At 42.7% G+C, this 25,102-nt stretch overlaps 1 protein-coding gene across 1 annotated transcript in view; it reads left to right on the top strand.

Annotated features, from left to right (window-relative positions):
• The window catches only part of LOC129324812 (ras-related and estrogen-regulated growth inhibitor-like), a 66,294-nt gene that overhangs the window by 14,301 nt on the left and 26,891 nt on the right, over nt 1-25,102 (top strand). The window contains exon 2 of the mRNA XM_054972218.1: nt 22,040-22,096. Within this exon, the coding sequence (XP_054828193.1) occupies nt 22,040-22,096 (57 nt within the window). The remainder of the gene's footprint in view (nt 1-22,039; nt 22,097-25,102) is intronic.

Below are 25,102 nucleotides of genomic sequence, written 5' to 3'. Positions count from 1 at the left end.
TGTCCCTTTAAGAAACAAAAGCCGTCAGTGGCCATTGCTAGGCAATCACAGTAGTGTTGCCAACCTTCAAGCCTTAGTTTCTGTCAGCAAAAGGCCAGAGTGAGGTGTAAAGGCAGAGGGTAGGGCCTTTTCTATAGTTTTGGCCTTCAAAGCAGGAAACGTTGAGGCCAGGCTGGGCAGCAATCACTAGCTGAATTGCATGACTCATTCAGGCCTGGCTGATTCCTAGTTTCAGCAGCAGCCACCTCACAAAAGCCAGTGTGGTGTAGTGGTTAGGATTTCAGACTAGGAGACTAAAGCTCAAGTCACCACTGCCATGGAAGCTCACTTGCTCAGACCTTGGACCTGTTACACATTCTCAGTCTTACCTCAAAAATGTTGCTGTGAGAATGAAATGGAGGAGAGGAAAATTATGAAAGTTGCTTTGGTTCCCCATTATGGAAAAAGGTGGAATATAAATTAAATAAGTATAGCTGTACAGGGCTTTTTTCAGGGGGTATGTGTGGGTATGGAGTACCAGCCCCTTTTTTTTAAGGGATAAAGCACAGTTGCTGAAGATGAGGGGAGCAGTTAAATAGTAAGTTAGTGGGGGGTAGGAAAGAGAGGAGAATGCAGAGAGTGGTGAGGATCTGGGAGTTGCTAGGAGGAGGGAAAGTGGAAATAGTGAGGGGAAGGGGGTACAGGGGAAAACTAGATGCTCCCTGCAAGTCCTTGTGGATTTCCCACCACTCAACTGAGGTTGACCTTGCAGTCAACACCACACAACTGGGTCACAGTTATCCTGGGTAGAGACTTGTTGATAAAGTAAGCAGGAAAGTTTAAAACAAGGCACATATAAAAGAAGGCTGGTGGGTGAGAAAGAGAGAAGGAAGCAGGGAAAAGGGACAGGCTATGGGTGCTTTCAGGGAAAAGAAAGAGAAAATAGTGGGGGAGGGGAAATGAGAAGCCCCTACAAGCACTTGTGAGTCTCTTGCTTGCCAATAAATATGATTCTTAACATGGCTGCATTTGTGGATCCTTAAATCCAGAGACTGGGGCCATAAACAAAGAAGACAGACCTAGGACCTAAGAAAAGGTCCTGATTTCCAGAGTAACCTGAAATCTTATTTAAAAACCTGAGGGTGTTAACCCCCAAATAATACAAGCAGCAACCTTGCCTTTAAGAAACGAGTGCCCTCTGCAGTGTGGTGGTTGCTAAGCGGCTGCAACAATATTGCCCGCTTTCAAGGCTTGGTTTCTGTCGGTAAAAGGCAGGAAACATGGCCCTTTCCTGGGATGTTTGAGCTTTTGAAGGAGGACTCATCATGGCCAGGCCTGCCAGCCACTATTCAACAACAGCCACTGAATGAAATTGCTTAGTGGTTATAGTGTTGGACTAGGATCTCGGAGACTCAGTTTTGAATTCCTGCTCACAGGACAACTTTTGATCAGTAACACACTCTCTTACTAACCTACCTCATAGGGTTGTTATGAGGGGGAAGGGAATCAGGGAATGATGGGGTTATGGGGAGGTTATAGTGCCAAGAGGAATAGAAAGGAAATAGTTTGGCGAATAGGTTGCCAGCCCCTTGCTGGGAGTGAGTATTCCCACCCCCAGCTGGTGCCCCTCGCCACTGCTCAGTTGGCCAGCTGGGGGAAGAAATGGTGGGAAATGCAGGGGACTTACCAGGAGTGCAGTCCCTTGCCAGTAACATCATCACATTGGCAGCGATGCACTGATGTCATTTAAGTGGAAGTGAATTAATCACATCACCAGTTGAAGCCCTGGTATTTGGGCAAAAATGATCACCATTTGGGAGTGCACCCGGCAACCAGTAAGTCCAATCCCCAGTTCCCCAACCACCACCATTCTGCCAGTTTCCAGGGGGCGCTAGCAATCCTAGTGGGGGGTGTTACAGTGTATAATACCGTGCCCCCTATGAGTCTTTGCAGGTTCCCCACTGCAGAGCTGGGTTTGGCCCAGCCTGATGGCCAGAAACATGCAGAGTTTTCCCAAGGGAAAGAAAAGCTGGAGATAGGGGCGGAGAGATAATGGTAGGTTGGCTGGTGGATAGGAAAGAGAGTTGTAAGCAGGAAGAGGGTAGAGGCTATGGGAGTTTTCATGGAAGGAAAAAGGGAATAGTGGGGATACAGAGAAAAATGAGACTGCCCCTGACGGAGTTTTCATGGCAAGAGACTATCAGAGGTGGTTTGCCACTGCCTGCCTCTGCAGCCCTGGTCTTCGTTGGAGGTCTCCCATCCAGTTACTAAACAAGGCTGTCCCTGCTTAGCTTCTGAGATCTGATGAGATCAGGCTCAACTGGGCTATCCTGGTCAGGGCCCCCAGCTCATTAAGTCTGTTAAAGGAACAAGATCTTTTTCTCTAAGCCTGTTCAACTAGATCAGCTATTTGCTCCTAAAAATGTTTCAGTGTCTCAGATCACTTGCTAGGCCTTACACTATGGAACTCACAATATGGATTTACAGTGTGGGAACTAATTGCACAAAGCTTATGCTTATTTGAGCCATGTAATGAGGACATTTAGGATTGTGAGGCTGCAGCTTGGGTAGCTTCCTCACAGATGTTTTGCTCTTCCTTGGCTTAACTGCAGTGCTTTTGGCCCCCCCCCCCATTTTCTTTTTCATATCTGTTTTGGTACAATCTTTTTGGAACTATCACAGTCAAAGCATGTTTGGATGTTGTGTGGACAGGAAGGTGCACATTTTTTTCAGGGCCTGCTTATATCAGCTTCATTATCCTTATCTCAGTCCCTACAAAGGCGAGTTCCCCCTTCTGTCATAGGGCTTTCCTTGGGCTTGAGCGGGAAGGAGGGATCAGTAATAGTTATATTGCTTTAACTTTATGATGATAGAATGATCAGTTGCCACCATGTACTAGTTCTTAGCTTTTGACTGTAAAAAGTCTCTAGCCCTTTTGCTATAAGGGAAAAGGCACTGGCTGCACATTTCTCCTTATAACTGCATTAGAAGGGCCAGAGATTTAGTGTTAAAAAAGAACTCTTGGAAATCTATTAAGTTGTTGCAATATATTGTTATAATGTTGTAACACTTTAGCAATTTGTGGTAGCTATTACTGATTTTTTTTTTAAGCTGAAAAAAAGCTCTGCGTTGGCAGGGAGGAAAGTGCAGCAATGGAGGACTGAATCAAAGAATGTGCAATGGATGTTCTGTTGCCAGTACTAATGCCTCTGCAACGAGAGCTGCATGGAGAATTGGCTCTGTGTTGAAGCAACCTTGGATTCCCCCTTTAGGTTTAAATCTGCTCTCCATTCACCATCCTTCTGTCTGCCTCACTTCTCCACTTGCTACAATGAGCAAGATTCCAGGGACCCAATCCAGTCACCCCTTCCTATATGTGCTGCCTCTGATTCCTTCTCCTCTTTAGTTGTACTCCTGAGGAAGTTGAACTTGCCAAACAGCACATGTCCACTAGGACTAACGCTCCAGAGTAGCTCATTGGAAGGAGTAAATGAGCAGGAGAAGCTGCAGCTGCCTTGTCTTCCATTTCAGCATAAGATTTTGAGAATCTCCAGTTTACAACTGTGGCAATCTCAAAGATATTTCCTTGACCTAAGAATAAGGCTTCCAAAGAACATTTCCTTCTAAAAATGTGCATGAGACATGCAAGTATGAGGTTATTTAATCTTTTAATATGGTTTTTTCTTTGTAGATTTTTGCTTTCAAAATATTTTTAAGGTTTGGTCACTGCTTCTGAGCTCTTGTGTATAAGCTGAAAGAAGTAAAAATAAGCAATCTATACAACATCATTGTGGGGTAGCTATCTACCGATGACCAACAAAGAGGACATGAGCCATTACAAAAAGAGGGCAAAAATTGCCTATACTAACTTACACTCATTGATGCAAATTCACACTTGGCTATAATTTAAATAGAAATACAGCTCACCATGATGTCAGCTCTGTCTGGGGCAACAGGCAGAGCCCAGCTCCTTGAATGGCAGCCTGTGACTGAAATGCTTAGAAATAAAATCCTGGTGGTGGTGGGAGGTGGGTACAATCTACTTCAGCTGATTTTACTGGTCAGAAGCAAAACGTAGATATTTCAGAGAATATGCATTAAAAAATAGGATGATCCTTAGAACAAAAGGACATCTGGTCACCCTATTGCATTGTGATCTGTTCTATGGAAGTGTTTCAGCTTAATCCATTTGAAACCATTTTGCATTTGAAACATGCACTCAGCATTTTTCTTTGATTGTTTACATCCAAAATATACAGAAATATCTTTGAAATCTTGATCTCCAAAAGATATGGAATAGATGTGTTCGACTTCAGCATCAACCCACGTCTCCTTCCTTGTAATGATAACTTCTGTTGTTTTTCTTAAAATTTTAATCAGTTTAATTGGGTTCCCTTCTTAATATAGTCGCAGGCATTTTAGCTTTGGGAGCCTGCCCAGTTCCTGCTATGGAAGCAGGCATTTTCCAGAACTCCAGATTGATTTGTTCCACTATCTTGGCCTTTACCAGTAAAGTGCATAAAGATGTAAGTAATTACAGGCTGCAGGACTCTGTTGTTGAAGTTGAGCTTTGTTCACCTATGGCATAGCACTCTCTGTGCTGTCATTTCATACCTATTTCAAGAAACTTCATACAAATTAAGTCTGGCATTCATTCCCTCTGATGCTGCTTTCCTTTTGTTTTTCTGATTCCTCTGTCAAATGAGTATGTAGGTCACCATTCCAAATGGCATAGTGCAAAAAGACATAGTGACGTTATTGGTGCATGTAAGGAGGATGAAGGCTATTATTTACCTTTGATCCCATACCTGGTTTCCATTTGCACTGCTTGTTCTTGGCAGTGGAAGTAATCATCACTGTGGTGCATGTTTGTCTGATGCTGGGCATTTTTCAGTTCCTTCATTATGATGAAAGTCAATATTGTGTAGTAGTTACAGTACTGGACTAACCCAGGGGAGACCCAGGTTCAAATCCCTGCTCGCTATGAAACACACAGGCTGACCTTGGGCCAGTCATTCTCTAAAAGAGAGGAACTACTCTTAACAGAGTTGTTTTACAGATCAAATAGACAGTGCAATCCTAAGCAAAGTTACTCCCAGTCTAAGCCTGTTGAAATCAATGGGCTTAGACTGGAGTAACTCTGCTTAGGATGGCGCTGAGAGGAAGGAACAACCATATATGCCATCCTCAATTCATTAGAGGAAAGGTGGAATAAGAGTGAAATAAATTATTTATATGACCTTTTTTCCAGTTCCACATTATTATTGTTGTTCATTTATTTATTTATAGTCCGCCTTTCTCACTGAGACTCAAGGCGGATTACACAGTATGAGATTAGTATAATCAGTATCAAGTACATTTCAGAACATTATCAAGGACGTTTCCATAAACAATGCCATAGGGTAAATAGATACAAGTTTAAAAGACATAGTATTAGCAAGAATCCAATACAGAGTAGAAAAAATACTGAAACAGAACATAATCAATTCTAGGACTGACATTAGACAACATGGAGCACAGGTTGTAAATAGGAGTACATATTCAAAGCAACAGATAAGATGTAAGGCAATATAGTAATGAAGTCTATGGTCCCTAACTCATTAGTGAAGCATCTGAGACCCCCATCCCTACAATACTGCCCTCTCATTTGAGTAAAAAGACTTTTTGAATAGTTCAGTTTTGCATCGTTTATGGAAAGCCAGGAGAGTGGGGGTTTTCCTGACCTCCTCAGGCAGGTCATTCCACAGGATAGGGGCCATCACAGAGAAAGCCCGTGTATGGGCTGCTGTTGACTTCATCCATGTGCAGCCTGGCACCTGTAGGAGACCCTGTTCAGATGAGCGAAGCTGCCATGGAGGAACATAGGGATGGAGGCGGTCCCATAGGTATGCTGGACGAAACCCATGAAGAACTTTGTATGTAATAATCAATACTTTGAACTGAGCATGGTAACTGAAGGGAGCGGCCTGAAGCCGCATCTCTCTACTGAGGCCAGGCAGAGGAGGGGGAGGCAGCGATGCTTCAGCCTGCCCTGTCCACTGCAGTGAGGCCCGGAGTGGCCAGGCACACTTGCTCGGCTGGGCCGAGCTGGGCCCGGAGCCGGGGTGCAGGGAGGGAGGGGGAGCAAGGGGGGAACACTCCGGTCGGCTGCTGCATTGCCCTGGATCAGCCAGGCATGCACGTTTGACCAGGCAGCGGGGAAGGGGAAGCCCTCATCCTCCCGGCCATCAGCAGCACCAGGATTGTGGCCCTGGTTTGGGGGGGGCAGGAGAGGGGCCCTGAAACCCCCTCAACACCCAGCAGAGGAGAAGGGGGGTGCCTGGCGAGAGCCTGATGCCTGCATTCCCCTCCCAACTGCATGTTCTCCCTCCCATTCCAATTGGTCCACATTAGGGCAAAGCTCTAATGGGAGCTTTGGGGAGTACAATGTTGTTGTTTATTTATAGCATGCTTTTCTCATTGAGATCCAAGGCAGATTACATACTGCAAGTGAATACAATATAATCAACAGGTAGGACATTGGCAGTAAAAATACAATATGATTAACAATTAGGACACTCAGTGAAAACAGATACAACATGGTAGGTGCAAATTTGAAAACTAGCATAAAGCTGAACACATAAATGAAATCTTTCTGAATTAAAACATAAGTAATTAACATGACATCTTTAGCATTGTTAGTCTATAGTCCCTTTGAACTATTTCTGGTGACACAGCCCTATAATCTGATTAGAAAGCCCTCTTGAATATTTCAGTCATATATAGTTTGCAGAAAGCCAAGAAGATAGTAGCCTTCCTGACCTCATCAGGAATGCCATTCTACAAGGTGGGGACTACCACAGAGAAAGCATGTGTATGGGCAGTTGTTGATTTAGCCCAGCTGCAGGGTGGTATCTGCAGAAAGCCCTGTTCAGATTAGTGAAACTACCATGACGATATACAGGGAGAGAGAGAGGGTTTCACAGATATGAGGAGCCTAGGTCCTGAAGAGATTTGCATGTAATAGTCATGACCTTGAATTGAACCCCAGTAACTGACGGGTAGCTAATGGAGTGACTGCAGAATAGGAGTGATAGCTCCTGAGAGTAAACAAGCTGCAGCATTTTGCACCAGCTGGAGTCTCCAAGTTGACTTTGAGGGGAGACCTATGCAGAATGAATTACAATAATCTAGTCTTGATGTTACTGTGGCATGAATCCAGGTGGCCAGATCAGCCATCCACTACCAATCAGTCATTTTGTTCTTGGGCTCAAGTCAAGTACTTTAAAGCCTTCTGTGGCCTGAGCCCTACTAGCATCAAGGGGTATGTTATTTATTAATTAATTGGACTTCTATTCCGCCCTCCCCTCAAGCAGGCTCAGGGCGGGTTATAACAATAAAACATAATTTACATTTAAAAATATCAATAAAACAGCAGAATTCCCATTGACACCACTCCCAGACAGCAGCCTTGCAACCACCCCTTGCCAGTAAAACACAAAGGGGTGGGTAAAAAGAGGAGGAACAGGCCTTTTTGATCAGGTGATAACTCATATGCGGGGGGGGGGGGGGAGATGATCGCATGGCCCCCCTGCCAGGCAGCAGGTTGAGAGGTATGTTCTTCTTTCTGAATGTCTTTCCAAGACTGACAATTGAAGATGTGTTCACTATGCAAGCTATGGGTATGGTGAAACCAATGAGTAGGTGATCTATGGCTACCAATTCTGGGTAAGGAAATTCCTGGAGATTTGGGTGTGGAGCCTAAGGAGGGCAGGGTTTGGGGAGGGAGGGATCTTAGCAGGGTATAATATCATAGACTCCACTGTCCAAAGTAGTCATTTTCTCCAGGGGAAATGATCTCCATAGTCTGGGGATCAGCTGTAATTCCATGAAATCTTCAGCCCCCACCTTGAGATTGGCAACCCTAAGGTGAGGGACAGCCTTCTCCATCATTATGTGCTACTTGAAAACTCTCTTCTGAGAAAGCCCTGGTTAATCCCTGATGCTTCACACTTTCAGGTAAGTATTGTGATTTTAAATAGTTGTACTTGCAACAGTTTCTTTTTTTCTGTGATATTGTTCTGTTATTTTAGAAATGTATTGTCATTGGAAGGCTATACAGAGTTAATATTTTATAAATAAATTATTTTTTTAAGAAGAGGATGGGCACATATTTGTCTGCTATGAAAAGCTGAGATGAGAAAATTGTACTCCACAGGCGCAAGGACTTGCCCCCACAGAAATGCTAGCGTGGATCCAAGCCAATGACGTTTTTCATACTCAGCCTTTACAGCACATTCATTACCATACATTTCTGAGCTCATCATGTGACACAGCTCCGGGCTAAGTTAGGTTTTCCCTGGGGTATCTGACTACGGACATATCACGACTTTTTTTTTTTGCCTCAGATGCTGACTCACGCTTGGGATGGTGAAAGTGTAAAATGTTTGTCTCCCCCCCCTTTTCCTTTCCTATCGCAAGTTGATTGGTCAAAGCAGATTTAACCACACCCACCCTCATCAGCTCCCCTAACCCTTCTTTCTCCATTGGGCAGCAACTGTTGCACCAAGCAGCAGCTCAGCTGTGCCCATCGCTCGCCTCCTCTGCCCCCTTCCCTTCTCATCTCCCCATCTGATTCTTTTAATGCTTCTGAAGGGCAATATCGTTGAGGCATCAAGCACTTTAAAACAGAATTGTGGGCATTTTAACAGTCCCTTCTTTTTTTTTTATAAAGTTTTTTATTTTTTCAATATCTAACATAAAAAACTTCAGAAAACTACAAAAGTATAAAGGGGAAGGGAAAGAAAAAAAAGGGGGAAGGGAAAACTGGGAAAAGGACAAATCAACATACAAACAACAGACACTACTCTACATGTCTTGTATTCCCTTCATACTGCAATTTTCCTTAAGAGTTAACTTTCTAATATGCTATCAGATTGGTAGGTCTTATACAATACAAATTATAATCAGGATCAGCACCTCTTCCCCCCCCCCTTTGCGTCTCGGTCTCAGTTCTCTCTGCGCAGCTGGAGCAGCTGCGCCCGCTCTCTCCTCCCCCCCACTTTCCCCTTCAGACTTCGAACTTTCTTCATTCTGAAACTCCTGATGGTTAAACAAAAACTCTGTCAGCTGCACGTCCGATGTAATCTTGTAGGTTTGATCTTTATATCTGAACCAGACGCCTTCTGGAAACAGCCATTTATATTTTATATCGCATTTCCTCAAGGAAGCCGCAAGTCCCTTGTACTTGAATCTCCTTTTACGAGCCAAAAATGGAACGTCCTTCAATATTTTAACCTTATTGCCCAAATAGTCCAAGTCCACATTATACGAATTATATAAGATGGTGTCCCGAGTCTTCTTAGATGAAAAGTCAATAATAATCTCGCGAGGCAGCTGCCGCTTCATTGCATACTTTGAAGATATCCGCCGGACTTCCAAGATGTCGTTTTTAAATCTCTTCTTTAGCTGCCTTTGCGAATGGCGCCAAAAGTCCAGACACCAAATCTTTTAAATTTTCACTTTGCTCTTCTTTTACATTTTGAAGACGCAATACCGTTTGGGCACGGTCCACTTGTAATCCTATTATTTGATTCTCCAAAAGCTTCACTTCCTTACTTGTTGCTTTCATGAGTACTGCGTTCTCGTGTGCAGACTGCTCTGCTCTGGTCGCTGTTTCTTTAATGGCTTTCACCTCGCTCTCCACAGAATCAACCTTTTGCCCCATTTCATTCAGTTTCGCTACAAAAGGCTGCACAGCATCGAAAACTGCTCGTCTCACCAGCTCTTCCAGCGTTTCCCCCTTCCCTTGTAGCGTTGCCGTCACCGATTTACTCATTGCTGGGCTCTGCTTTCTCATCGCCATCTTAGGGGAGGGGGGGGCGCCAACTTAGTTCCGAAACTCGGTGCAGGGGAAGAAGTCTGCGCCTTTTAGCTTCAATTCCCACCGATCCTTCGCATACGCTTAAAAATCAGAAGGGATTCGCTTACTTACAGGTCTTCACCTTAAATCTGCTTATTGCCGTTCTCCATGGCCCGGCCGCACACGCGGTGCTGCACAAGTCTGCCGGCCTCCGTTGGGGCAAACGGGCAATTTACCCCCTGCATTGCTTCCAGGGGGTTCTTCCCACAGCGCCCCGGATCCAGGCTCCCTCCCTGGGAGCCCTGGAGGTTAACCCTCGCGGGTCAACCGCCCAGCCAGCCTGCTCAGACAGTTCCCCCCGAGCCTGCGGAGAGGAACGTCCGACATGGCCGGGAAAACGAAACCGAATCCAACAGTCCCTTCTGATGAGTGGTTGAGCTAGTACAAAACAAGCAGAACAACGGCTCTGCCCCTTCTCATCTCCCCATCTGATTTTTTTCCCCTGCTTCTGAAGGGCAGTATCGTTGAGGCGTCAAGTGGGCATTTAACAGTCGTGGAGATGGAAGCTTTCCCCAACACAAACCGAAGAAGATTTTTTTTTAAGCGTTCAGTTGGGACCTGGCTAAATGGAGTGGTTCTCCCCCCCCCCCCCCGGTTTCCATCCTGCAGCCTTCCCTGTGTGGAACCAGCTTTCTTTTATTGCTCTTCTCTGGTTGCAGAGAACAGTAAAAAAGGTGGCGGGGGGGGGGGGAGAAGGAAGATCATTCCGTGAATAGTAGGCAGTGTGGTGTGAAAGGATTGGTGTTAATCTCAGTGCAGCTGCTCTTGTGCTGTCTTCTAAATAAAAAGACTCAAACTTTCAACAGTTAGGGTTCGAAATGGCAGCTCAGAGAGAGTGGAGAGTCTTAATCTTACCACGCATGCTCAAACTAGGAAAAAAAAGTGATGTGTATTCAGTAGCCCACAAAGCTCGCAGTAGAACAAGTGAATATAAAATGCAGCAAAGACCATGAGACCGAATCAGGAGCAGAGAGTGTAAAGGGGCATGGTTCCAAGCCGGTGCGAAGGCTATAGGGCTGACTGCTCAGATCATTCGCTTTTAAACGTGAGTGCGAAAGGGCTCAATGTTTGTGGTTCAAGTTTTGGCAAGAACTGTTGTTCTGTGCTTTGAATTTCATGAAACATTAATTTAAAAGCTTCTAAATCCAAATGTTGTCCCTGGAGCGATAACTTTCACTGTTAAAGCCTAAATATTACAGAATTACAGTCAGGTTCTACTAGGTTGACCTCTGTTTCTCAGTGATTTCCCCTTTGCCATTTTAGAGTCTATTTCTTCAGTTATGCTGATGCTATAACTGCACATTTCTCATCCAGGAAGAGGCTCACGTTAATGTATGTGCTTGATGAACTATAGCCTCTATCTGCTAAACTGAAGAATAGTAAATATTATAGTTATTTTCATAGACAACATCCATTCATACTTTCAGATCCCTACTTTCTTGATCATTCAGGATGACTAAAAATTTCACAGCTTTTCTGCCTTTTTATTGGTTGCTGCGAAAGTAATCATGGTTAACACGTTAAAATAACTCTATCTGGAGAATCTTCTTCTGGTAGTTGGACCCTACAGAAACCTTAAGACTCCCTGGGTGTACTGGAAACTCTCTGTTACCACCACCACCCCTACATTACCTTTTATTTTTCAGCTGGTATTACATTTTGATTTCTCAAAGGTGCTCTCCAGTCTGTTGTTTCCTTATAAATATATATAATTCTAGTATTTCTGGGGGTTATTTTTGTTAAAATGTTGTTGGCTGCCACACACTAGTAGTGTTTGTATATTGTTACTGCAGCTATGTGCTATTTGGGATGGAGGGAGAGGATGCCCACCCTGTCATTTGTAGAGGCTATCATGGCTGCTATTTTGACGAGGGAGACAACATAACACTCCTACCTAATATCCCTTCTGTAGATGTTGTTGTTGTTTGTTTATAGTCCATCTTTCTCACTGAGATCCAAGTGGATTACATACAATATAACTGCAACAAAAATTCTCCCACTAAGTATGACTTTGATCAGTTTTATAAATAGTGTGCAAAGTGCATGAATGTAATAAATACTTATAAATAGTTCATCATACATACGAAAATATGATTGCTGGATGTACCTCAGTCCTGAAAACGATGGAAGCACTATCTGTCATTTTCAGGATTGAGGTACATCCTTCAAGCAGAAGAAATAATCAGTCATATACCAGCCCTTGAAAAAGCTCAGAGAGCAAAACAGGCGGGGCTAGCGGTCTGTTGGGCAGAGCTACCGCCAGCGGCCTCCCTTGGGCAAGATTGCGATCTACAATAAGAAAGAAAAATACTTTGATTATATTGAACTTTGGACAAGAAAGAGACTGTTACTCACCTTAAGACCCATTGAACTGCTGTCTATGAACCTGTAGAGGAAAATAAGAAAGAACGGTTTTATGAATCTGCATGGAATGTACTATTGATTGATGATGTACCTGTAGGAATATGTACTCTATTGATATTTATTGAACATTTTTGTATATATGATGAACTATTTATAAGTATTTATTACACTCATGCACCTTGCACTTTGCACAGTATTTATAAAATTGATCAAATCTATACTTAGTGTGAGTATTTTTGTTGCAGCTATTTAGTGTTCTCTTGAGGGAGCCTCTTTGTTTGGTTACATACAATATAATCAGTAGCTAGGACGTTCACAGAGCAAAAGTACAGTGATAGCATATGATGCGTGCAATCATTTGACATTGAAGTAATGTATTGACCATTAAGCTGATGTATATTTGGACACCCAGAATAAGATCAGGCCCAGAAGCTGAGCAAGACAAGGTAGCATCCAGACTTTAAAATGCTCATGTGTGTCAGTCTGAACTTTTTCATCTGGGTTTCCAGGATCTATTGTTCTTCTTGGGCTAGTGAACCACACAGCAAAATTCCCAAAGCTCTTTCGTTATGGGAATCTTCTTTCTAAAGTTACTCCCTAAATGATGGAGACAAACAGAGTTCACGCTAAGCCTAACCCTTAATCACAACCCTCTTTCACAAACAGGAGCCACCCATCTTTTTCTTTCTCTGCTGGTCTCTGCCAAAACCGCCTACTTTCTTTAATCTCTGAACCCTGGATAGTATCTCTGTCTGCACCTCTTGCCTCTGGCTGAATGGTTTGTACTTGGAATAGTAAGTCATGCTTTAATAATCCAGTCCATTGTATTCTGTCTGGCTGTAAATGATCATTTGGTCAAGGCAGTGTGTTTACTTTTCCATTAAAAGAATGAGTTATGCTGGGTAGAACGAGACTCCTAGTGGCTATAACTGCCCAGACAAAGCATGTAATATGAAAATTACTGTCTGTTTAAAATTACCATATAATTACACTAGGGTTTTTTTTAAAGCATGAAAACAATTCTTCTGATTGACCCAGTCCTTATTTTGTGTATCACTTTGGTTTATGACTTTTGTTTCTGTTGTCAAGAAACAATCATATAGTCCAAGGAGCCATTTTGAATCCTTTTTTGTTTTTTCACATATTCAAAAAGGATGTAATCAGAATTGCAAGGATGATCCTGCCCTGCATATGATCACATCCTGACATCTCTGTGCATGCTGCCGAATGAGAACGGATGTTTCAATTTTACAAAAAGCATGTTTGCCACCTGAGCAACTGGGGATTTAGCCAGGAGGAAAGGGGAGCCCAACAGAGTTACTTACACATGTATAGTCTTGCATTGTTTAGATATAAGGATACATTAATAGATTTCCACTTTTTCTACCTACAGTAGAACCATTTCTTTCTGGTGGGTCATGGAAATATGCCCAAGGTCCTTCATTTCACAAAATCAAAGAGTTGGAAGGGACCATACAGACCTTCTAGTCCAACCCCCTGCCCAGTGCAGGATGAGCCTAAAGCATCTCTGACAAATATTCATCCAGCCTCTTCTTGAAAACTGCCAGTGAAGGGAAGCTCACCACCTTCCTAGGCAGCTGATTCCACCTTTGAACTACTCTGACCATGAAAAGGTTTTTCCTCATATCCAGTTGGTACCTACCTTTCTGCTGCCAACTGGAACAGCTCCTTGCCTTCCTCCAAATGACAGCCTTTCAAATATTTTAAGAGAGCAATCATGTCCCCCCTCAATCTCCTCCAAACTAAACATTCCCAAGGCCCTCAGCCTTTCCTTGTAGGGCTCAGTCTCCAGGCCCCTGATCATTCATGTTGCTCTCTTCTGCACCCTCTTGATTTTGTCCACATCCTTTTTGAAGTGAGGCCTCCAGAACTGCCCACAGTACTCCAGGTGTGACCTGACCAAGGCAGTATAGAGAGGGACTCTGACCTCCTGCGATTTCGATGCAATGGCCCTTTTGATACAACCCAAGACTGAGTTTGCCTTTTTTGCCACTGCATCATACTGACTGTTCATATTTAGTTTACAGTCCACTCTGACTCCAAGATCTCGTTCGCCTGCATTACTACCCAGAAGTGTATCCCCCATCCTGTATTTGTGCTTCACATTTTTGTGGCCCAGATGTAATACTGTACACTTATCTATGTTGAATTGTATCCTTTTTCACAACCACCCACTCCTCCAGAGTGTTCAGGTCTTGTTGAATTTTAACACTATCTTCTTGAGTGTTTGCCACTCCTCCCAATTTGGTATCATCAGCAAATTTAATGAGTAGCCCATTTACCCCTTCATCCAGATCATTGATAAAAATATTGAAAAGTACCGGGCTCAAAACTGAGCCCTGTGGCACCTCATTGGACACCTTCCTCCAATCTGATGAAATGCCATTGACCACCACTCTTTGGGTGCAGTCCTCTAACCAGTTCCCTATCCAACGAACTGTCCTATAGTCCAGTCTGCAGTCTTCCAGTTTACCCATTAGAATGTCATGGGGAACCTTATCAAAAGCTTTACTGAAATCCAAGTAAATCATGTCAACAGAGTTCCCACAATACAGTAAGCTCGTCACTCGATCAAAGAAGGAAATCAGGTTGGTCTGACAAGATCTGTTGGGGACAAAACCATGTTGACTTCCCCGGATCACTAAGTGGTCTTTCAGATGCTTACAGATCGATCCCTTTAAAATCTGCTTTAATATCTTCCCAGCAACAGAAGTCAGACTGATTGGCCTGTAGTTTCCCAGGTCATCCTTCTTCCCTTTCTTAAAGATTGGGATAACATTTGCTCTTCTCCAGTCTTGTGGCACATCCCCAGTTCTCCAGGAGGCCTTGAAGATGATGGACAGAGGCTCTGCATGTTCTCTAGAAAGTTCTTTGAGCACTCTTGGGTGCACACCATCCAGCCCAGGGGATTTGTATTCATCCAGTGCAGCCAGGTGCCTCTCCACAACCTCTCAATGTCAACTAGCCACCCAGCTGTCCTGTCATGTCTACTACCATCTCTAGATGGGCTCAAGTTTTTTTGGGGAGAAAACAGGCAAAAAAGTCATTAAGCCTGTCTGTTTTTTCTCTGTCCTCTATCAGAGTTTCTCCTTCCACACCCAACAGCGGTCCAATTGCCTCTTTTACCTTGTGTTTGCTTCTCACATATCTGTAGAAGTTTTTCTTATTGTAGCGAGCCCCCCTGGCCAGACCCAGCTCATACTGAGCTTTGGCTTCTCTGATGGCTGATCTGCGGTACCTAATAACCCTCATATATTCCTCTTTAGAGGTTTGTCCTCTCAATTTCCTGAACATTTCCTTTTTCTCCCTTAGCTTATTCTGGAACTCTCTGTTCATCCACGTCAGTTTCTTGGAGCCCTTACCATGTTTCCGTCTTGCTGGAATAGTGAGGGATTGAGCTCATTTGTCTCTCTTAAATAGTTATCTTGTGAATGGAGAACATATTCAATGCCCACTTGAGCCATCAGTGAAGGCAAATCAAGAACAAAATGGAGCCTGATACTTACAGCATCCAGCTGGCTCTAAATATCTGTGTACTGAAACTTGATAATTTGCGAACATGTAGGATTTATGGTTTCACCTAATTCACACCAGCTGCTACCACCAATAATTGATCAGGAAAATTGCTTGTAGTTTCCATTTATGCTTCAGCATAACCAACACTGTTGGTTGCTTATCTAGTAAGAAGTCTTTTCTTCATTACTGAGAACTTTGACAACTCTTTAAAGAAAGCCTTTTGGAAAGGCATTAAGCAAGGGGCTTTATAAATTAGATCTTTAGACAGTTTTGAACTCAGTAATCAATTGTTTAATATATAGTTGTTAACAGTAAAGAAAATTAGGTCTTTTCATTTTAGATTTTAAAAAGTTAAATAATTGAAGCCAATGTTCTCTTAAAATCAAAGAGAAGGTAAATGGATTCTTCCCTAATTCTAACTGATAATGAGTCAGGAAAGCCTTCCCCAAGCCACTAATGACTGATAGAAATCGGTGCAAAGAAAGATCTATAACTAAAAATCTCTTCTGTTACAAAATCTGCTTGACTGTGATGGGTGAAAAGATTCCATCAGTTTCTTTATCAAAGGAAAGTATTCTGAAGTCTGCTTGAATCAGACTGTCATGCACCATCATGCAGAATATTAAACAAATGTTATTAGTTTTCTTATTTGCTGCTGTTATAATGATGATGATAACAAATGGGGCTATCATATTTTTGCATTATTAAATAAATGCACACCCATACTAACATCAGCATTCTTGGGTCTTTTCTTCCACTTCCTTGAAGTCAAAACTTGCCCCATCTGTGCTTTTTCTGCAGTGCATTGGGCTGTATTCTAGTCATTCTTCATTTCCTGTCTGCATTGCACCATGTTTGGAGTCATGGAACTTTTTTGTGTGCATTTTCTAATCTTATCGTACTAGAGCAGTGATTCTTAACTGGGATCATACAGCTCTCCCCCAGGGATTCAGAACTTGGAGGAGGGGCATTCAGGCTTATTAAGAAATTAGGCTCTCTCTTCTCAGCATGTGTGAAAATTACTGACAGCCAGCAATAGACAGCTGTTTTAGACTACTAAATCCCAGATACCAGGTTTCTGACCTCAAAATGTGGTTCACAGTAAATACGAATCAAACTCAATAAGGAGTTGGCTGATGGCCACTAAGCACAGGGGTTTCATTGAACGCATGCCTGAGATCTGGATACTGCTATGTGCTTGTGTCATAAATACACATACATGCAGATCCTCCCAGGGCTGCCTCTTCATTACTGAACCCACCCTTTGAGCTGGCCATTTGGCATGGGCCTGCTGTTTTTCTTGGGCAGCTCCAGCTTTATTGAAAGAGCCTTTCCATCCCCAAGGAGATGAGAAGGACCCCTGTTGTGTCTGCTTTTCTGTAAGAACCACAAAATATGTTGTTTTCATGTGAAAAGTCCAGTAGCACCTTTAAGACTAACCAACTTTATTGAGGCATAAGGTTTCGAAAACCACAGCTCTCTTCGTCAGATGCATCTGACGAAGAAAGCTGTGGTTCTCGATAGCTTATGCCTCAATAAAGTTGGTTAGTCTTAAAGGTGCTACTGGACTTTTTACTATTTTGCAACTGCAGACTAACATGGCTAACTCCTGTTTTATGTGGGCATTTTGCAGCTAAATTTATTAGTAGGCTATTATTTAGAGGAACAGTTGTATAGCTGTGTTTTTCTTTATTAAAAATTGTTTATGTGCTCGTCAGGTTGTTTTTTATTTTTGGTAAGTTTGGCAAACCACCTCTGTTATTCTCTTCCCATGAAAACCCTGCCAGGGGTTGCCATAAGTCAGCTATGACTTGAGGGCACTTCACACACAAGCTGTCTAGAGCTGCTGTGGTCGGTGGAAAAGGAAGTATGTAAATATTCTAATAAATAAAGAGACAGCATATGAAATAATAATGTGGTGTACTTGGGCGGTGGTAATGGCTTAAAGGTTAAGACACACATCTGCAGGAGGGAAGTTAATTCACCACACAGGATTCAAGATAATTGGTTGAGTGACTTAAAGCATTTTTGCATCTAGTCATCCACAGGAATCACTCCAGAAACCAACCCATGAGTGCAAAGTAAGAAATGCTACTCAGAGCATTGTCTCTGATTCTAAGTGCTGCTAGTGCCTAAGCACCAGCTTTCCCTTTGCATTGGAAAGGGTCTTCTAATCGTCGTGGAACTCCCTATATTGATGTCATTTGACAACTGGTTGTTCAGAGTAGCAAATCTTTGATAATGCATTTGTGTTTCACTTACCAGTCTCCCAAAAGGGTTGTGGTTACATTTGGGTAGCTTCCCTTTGAGAATAGGCTTTTCTGGCTATAACTTGCAGTTTAAAGCCTTCTTTGTGCAGAGTGAATGTGCCGGAAGATAGAATGCAAGTCAGTACTTTTCCATAGTAAGGGAGGGCAAAATAGATGGCCACAGCTTGCTAAGGAACCTGTCACACCAAATTACCATTTCAAGAGAAGCCCAGACCCTAGTTAAATTCAACATATAACGAGACAAAATGAATTTGAACTGTAGACACTACTATTCCTGCCCCCGCCCCAATTCCTTTCTCTTCCCTAGCATCTAGGGGTTAGGTCACTTGTTTTATTTAATCAAGCAAAGAAACAACCAACAAAGTGGCACACTGACGGTGCAATCCTATGCAGAGTTACTCCAGTCTACGCCCATTCAAATTAATGGGCTTAAAATGCAATAACTCTTGTTAGGATTGCAATGTAAAACTCTCAGTTAGATGAGTTGTTTTTTGTTCCCTCTGGCTACTCAGCTATTATAATGAAAAGAAGAACAGCAGTTTTCATGCTCTTCTCTTCTATTGTTTACCAGGAAACAAGGCAAACTCCCACAGGGACTAGTATCAGGGTCAAACCAAAATATCTCCTCCTGTTCTTCCCAGAGGGATGGGTACAGCTTCCCAGGCATAGCTGCAGTGTGTGTTGTGTTTGTGGCATGTTTGTTGTTAAAGGCATCTGGCTAGAAGCAGTTTCCTATATTATTTTGCTCATTCATTCTCTTGTTCTATATAATCATCTTTCCCTTAAGTTTTGGGAGGTCTGCAAGATTTGTGTTGCAGGCTTAGACTTGTCCCCTTTCCTCACCCTGATGTTGTTTGTGTCTGCTGGGTGTTTGCTGCTTCTGAGCTGAGAACTCTTCCATGTTTTAGTTTTGTAAAAGTATGCAAGGAGCCTTACATAGGATGACTGGAAACATGCATCTTTGTAATGTCAGATGGGTCAGGCATGGCTAGGTGATGCACAGGAGATCTTTGTAAGCATTTGCTTGCTTCCTTTTTGCATATAGTTCTGCCATTTTGTAGGATTGTTTCCCTCCCTCCATACAGTCAAAATTGCACTGAAAAACACAGCTAAATGCTAAGTTTTATATGTGCAATTTGAAACACAGATTGGGAAGTCTATGATTCTATGTATTATTTTTACAGGAAAAACTAGAAAGTAGATTAAGCTGTTGCCAAATTAAAGGATGTGGAAGTTTGCAGTTAACTACACTGTCAGTTTCCATTTGCCTTTCCTAGTAGCATTGTCTTCTGCACCCCACATTCCATACTTTTTCTGCAGTTCAGAGAACAAGTTATTTTGCTTCTCATGATGAATGGGCTATTAATATTCTGGGCACCTGAGAGAAAAATTTAGGGCCTAAAGTAATCTACTACTTAAAGGTCTCTCTCTCTCTCTCTCTCTCTGCTGGTCTCTGACACCCTCCTCACTAGTTAATTTCCAGTCGCCTTTTATGCGTATAGGAGGGAGTTCATGATTATTCTTGCCTGCTGTTTTGTGGTACATGATCTAGGCATGATTTGACTCATGGGAACAATTCTCCTTTCCTTAAATAGATTCAAATATTCATTTTCTGAGGTTACACAGTTTTCCCCATTTGTAATAGAGTTATATGGCTTAAACACCAGACCTGGGTGAAAATTCAAAAAGCACGAATGCCATCTCATTTTCACATGGGGGTCACTTGTTTGATTGAGCTTCCAAACTGTCATATCCTAGTATCTCAAATGCACCAATGTATAAATTAGCCTTTTTCTTGAAGTGACAATGTTGAGGTAGGGTGTGATTTTCACACATGTGTGTTCCTGAATTAGAACATACAACAGAGAGCTGTAAAATGGGTTCAGCATTCTTGGCAAAGACATGCAGTGATTGGGACTATGTCATTAGGTAGCTGGCCTTGTTTGACATCCCTGGCTAGAGTATGTAGATTTTGGTTGTGCACACAGATGGATATTCAGTATGATTTAAGGAGATAAGAAATATGTTAGATATATAAATACCTATCATAAAATTTAACCGTGTAGTTTACATAGCCAGGAGGACACTGTTTTCCTATTCTTTTGGAGTATGACATAATTGCACTTCTGATCCATTAGTGATGGTGAATCTAAAGCCATGGAGCTCTAGTCATTAGAATAACAGAGGGATTTTGATCTATGACCCATAGCTAATTAGCTTAATTAGTAAGTTTACACTGGTGGTATTCAGTACAATTAATGTGGCTCAGTTTGCTACAGACTTATGAAATGAGTCTTCTGAGGAGTTAATATCAGTTCTAGTGCTGCACCAATTTTTTATGAGGTTCAATTTTTGCTGCAAGTGTTACTTTTTCAGTATATGAAGTATATGAGAGAAGATTTGCAAAAATCCTTACCTTCTACTTTTTCATGATTTTTTAATACCTGCTTGTGGTTGTTAAATATGTTCAGGTGTCTCTGTGGCATAATTTCTTTTTACTTATAATGGCCTCTTTACATCATGAACAGAGCCAGTTGGGTATTACATGATGAACATGATGACATCACAAATGATATCACTGTATGATGAGATCACTGAAGGCAATAAGAGCCCTGCCATTCCCCTCACTATGAAAAAGGTGAACACATCCAAGTTGCCCAGGCAATTGTCATGTTCCATCGGCAATGTCAGAGCTGTGTGGCAGAACTTTCACCCTAATGTAACTCTAATCATAGGCCTGAATAGGAAGGGAGGAATGTGGCTGGGCATGCATATCTGAGCACATATTCTATTAACAATAATTTCTGTAGATGGATAAAGTCTGCATTTGAATATGCCTATTCAAATACATATTCACATGTTCATATTCAAATACAAATGTCGCATCTATCCATTCCACATTCATTTTTATGGGATCTGTATGTATATGAGCATCCACATTCAGATCTGTCAACTAAATGATCATTGGCTCAGACAATTGCCTCAGGATCATGGATGAGTTTCTTTACCATCTGTAACCTTGCAAAATCTTTTACACCCTTTCTCAAAGGGAACATGAAAAATTGTTAAAGGGGGGAGTTTGCAGTGTTAAAATTTCATTTTCAGAATTCTGCAACAGTAATTTTCCACAGCCTATCAATTTTTTTTTCTTTTAGAATGTGGCGCATTCTAATTGTTGACACAAGAAACTGTACCAAAGCAGTAGTTTGTGTCCAATGGCCCAGGGTACTGCATTCAATCAAAGCCCATCTGTTTGTTTGTTTTTTAATAAACTTTTATTGGGTAGGTTAAACCAATACTACGTGTATACCCTATGCTCATTTTCTCTCTAAATAACAATTATCACATACATTTTTCGTTTAACAATTACAGTGTATATTTCCCCACCCCCCTTCCCCCTCCCAACAGACCCCCCACAGCACTTAAACCCTTTAACTTTTATAAGATTCCCTCAATTCCGTTAATCACACTTATCTTCCAAGGTAAAGTTATTTTGCATATCAACTTAACCCAGTTTCTCACACCTCAATAATTGTCCATAGACCACAATTGGTCCTTAACATCCCAATTTTTTCTCAAATACACTTTAAATTTCTCCCAGTCACTCATAAATTCATTTGAACTTTGTTCTTTCATTTTTCTAGTTAATTTATCCATTTCCACCATATACAGCAGTTTTTGTATCCATTCTTCCACTTCTGGTACTTTTTCTTGTTTCCAGTATTGTGCATATAGTAATCTTGCTGCTATAGTCATATACCACATTAATGTTCTGTCAATCAAAGCCCATCTGTTGAGTCTAACCAATGACCTTGAAATCCTTTATGCCCTGTCTGTTCTGTTGTCCGCAGAACCTACTGTCTCAAATCTGTTCACTTGCCCATAAGACCAATCCAATGGCTATTGCCCTGTTGTTTGATAATAATTAAATTACTATATATCAAATTGATTTCCTCTTCTAATCACAACTTTTCTTTTTCTAATGAAGCTTTGACAGTGAGATTTATCACCAAGCGATTTATCGGTGATTATGACCCTACATTAGGTAAGTCTAACTTCTTGTTTACCTGTACTGAGACAATTCAAGGTGATAGTAGCTGTCTTTTGGAAAGAGAGATCTAAGTGTTTTAGGAGGAGAAAGGGAGACTAACATACTCTCTCATATGTAAAAACTGACTCTCTGATTAGTAAATGTGGCTAAGTGGTAAGACTTTGCAAAGGAAAGTCATTCACAGTCCTATTTTGCCTTCATTTATCAAATTCACATATTCAAGAAAGGGTACTAGGAGGGCTTTTTTTCTGGGGAAAGAGGTAGGGAAACTTTCACCCAGGGCAACTCCTGGGAGGAGGTGGTGTGCCTCTCATGGGTCTGTGTGATAACATCACTTCTGGGAAGTGACATCACGCAGGCCGTGGCCACCCTGGGAACGCTCTCATGTTCCATGGGGGGCCCGATTCAGCCTGGATAAGGCTATATTCAGCCCGGATCGAGCCTGAATCAGTCCAGAACAGGCTGCTGCGCCATAGGGGAGCACGCCCCCACTCGGCAGCAGCCAGATCTGAGCTGTTTTGGGCCCAAATTGGATCAGGCCCGAATCAGCATTGAACGAGGTACTGCTGGGCAGGGGAACCATCCCCCACCCAGTAGCAGCCTAATCCAGGTCGTTTCAGGCCCTATCTGGGCCCTAAATTGCCAAAACAGGCCATTTAAAAAATACCCATGTGGCACCAATCACATGGGTATTTTAAAGAGGTACTAGAATGCCATTCTGAGGTGTTCTGACTCAAAAAAAAGCGCTGGGTACGAGGAACTTATTCTTTGTTTCAGTCTAACTATGTTTCAGATAGACTTTCTTCTTTTGAAAATAACTTTATTCCCCTCCTGTAAATCCTGCCACTTCGCAGCAACTCAGAATGCACTGTGGGAAATCCCTGGAGATTTGAGGGTGAAGCCTCTGGAGGGGAAGGTTGGAATGGAATTTCAGTGGGGCATAATGCCATAGCGTCCACCACCTGAAGCAGCCATTTTCTTCAAGAGAACTAATCTCTGTTATCTGGAGGTCAGTTGTAACTCCTAGAGATCCCAGGCCCCACGTGGAGGTTGTAGCAAACAATTCCGGGAATATTAAGTTATCAATACTTTATATTCAGTGCAAAGGTGCAAAGTGCAATTATATAAATATACAAATTGATAAATATACAATAAATACAAAAGGAATATCTGCTTTCTCTGTCTCAATGTGCAATAAATATTACTTATTTTTATCCTTTGTCCAAATCATTATGGAGAAGGTTTTTAGAGATCAATGTCCGTAAATGGTATATGGTGGAAATTTAGCAGCATACAAAGTTGTAAACGGAGAGTCCTGATGTGGATGCTGGGTGACTCCAGTCCAAACTGTAAATTGTTTCAAAAGTGCCGACGGGATTATGCGTGCATATTTATACAATTCCCGTTTCGTATATTACATACTTCTTCCTGGGCACGATTAAACATGGACTGTGGGCAAGAGTATAACATAGACAAATTCACTTTAACATCCATTAAAATCCATTAAAAATTCCATTAAAAATTCAATTTCTCATATATAAATATAAATATATAAATATTTACGTCTATTTCATCCACTCACCGGTCCCCAATACGCTGGTGACTCTGCTTATACCTTCTTTTCCAAGCTTCAATACATTACACGCATAGATTAACAGACAGACAGAAATCATACAGAGGAAAGGCTTGTTGCCAAGTAGGCCCCCTCTCCTGCTTTAAGGCCTGCCATGAACTGTGTTAAAGTTTCCTGCATTGCTGTTTCACTGCTGCTACACAAAGACTGCCTTGCACGTGTGTGTGTCCTGATACACGTGTCAGTTTCCTGCTTGCTTGTTAATTACCTTGCCGCTGCAATAGACTGTGTAGTTCACTGACTCCATGTTTGGTTAACTGCACAAAGGACTCTTTTTCTGGGCAGCCCTGCCCTGACCTGTATCTGGACTTCCCAGTGTGTGTTTGGACTTTATTACAAGTGTGCCCCGTGCCTGCATTGCCATCTGCCACGGACCGTGCCTGTTCCCTGCTTTGGACTGTGTTTTACGTGCTGTTCCCCCTGCCTCCATGGAAGCCTGCCTCATATGGGCCCAAGCCACTGCTAGCAGCCGGGCGCCTGCCGGGGAAACCTCCAGCGAGCCTGGCTAGGCGCTCCCTGGTCAGTTCCCGCCTGGAGCCTCCCGCGAGCCGGTCGCCGAGCTTGCCCTCGCTACCGGGCAGCCTGCTATCCAGCCCCAGCTATGCCCAGCCGGCATCCATGTTCTCAGGCAGCCAGAAGCCAGGGAAGAGGACTGCTTTGAGAAGCCATTTCGGCGAAGCGGGCACACCACGTCCGCAGCGAGAGTACCTCGCCCCGCTCTGCATATCTTAGGAGCCGCCCCGGAGAAGGAACTAAGTGCCGACCATCCCAAGCACTTAGAGAATGCATCTCAAAGAAACCTCCACATTCCAGAGCTGATGACATCAGGACAAGCCCTGTCCGCTGGAACATCCATTCAGCCCACTCGGATTTCCCCCTCCCTCCTTTGTCCCTTTTTCCTGAGGTGTCACTTATCACGATCTGATTACCAAAGTGGCCCATCCAAGCCATTCAGTAACCCATTAGAACCTTTGTTTTAATCTGTGAGAACCACCAAGTACAGCACCTGCCCCAGGGTACGTTTTGGGGTATTTAAGCTGGTCTCTCAGACCGCATGGTGCTTAGGCCATTCCTATCCAGACCCCCCCTTGCTGTCCGTGGTTCGTGCCATCCTATCCAGAACCCCTTGCTGTCCGTCGGTGGTCCCAGTGCTGGCATTGGGCCACCTCGCTGTTGTGTCTCTGCTTCGCTTCAGGATAAGTGAGTATTCCCTCTACCATCGTTGGGAACCTGCTAATGCGAAAGTCTCTATATTTCTGACTCTGTATTTCTTAGACCTTGTATGCTTTCTTGTATGTATGTGCAAGCTCAGGCTTACGCCACATTGTTAGCAAATACACGTGATTGAAACTATTTGTAGTCCGCCT

Source organism: Eublepharis macularius, chromosome 2 (assembly GCF_028583425.1).
Source record: "Eublepharis macularius isolate TG4126 chromosome 2, MPM_Emac_v1.0, whole genome shotgun sequence".
Classification (NCBI taxonomy): Eukaryota; Metazoa; Chordata; class Lepidosauria; order Squamata; family Eublepharidae; genus Eublepharis; species Eublepharis macularius.
Note: the sequence above shows the minus strand (reverse complement) of the source record. Positions and strands in the feature narration are given on the sequence as shown.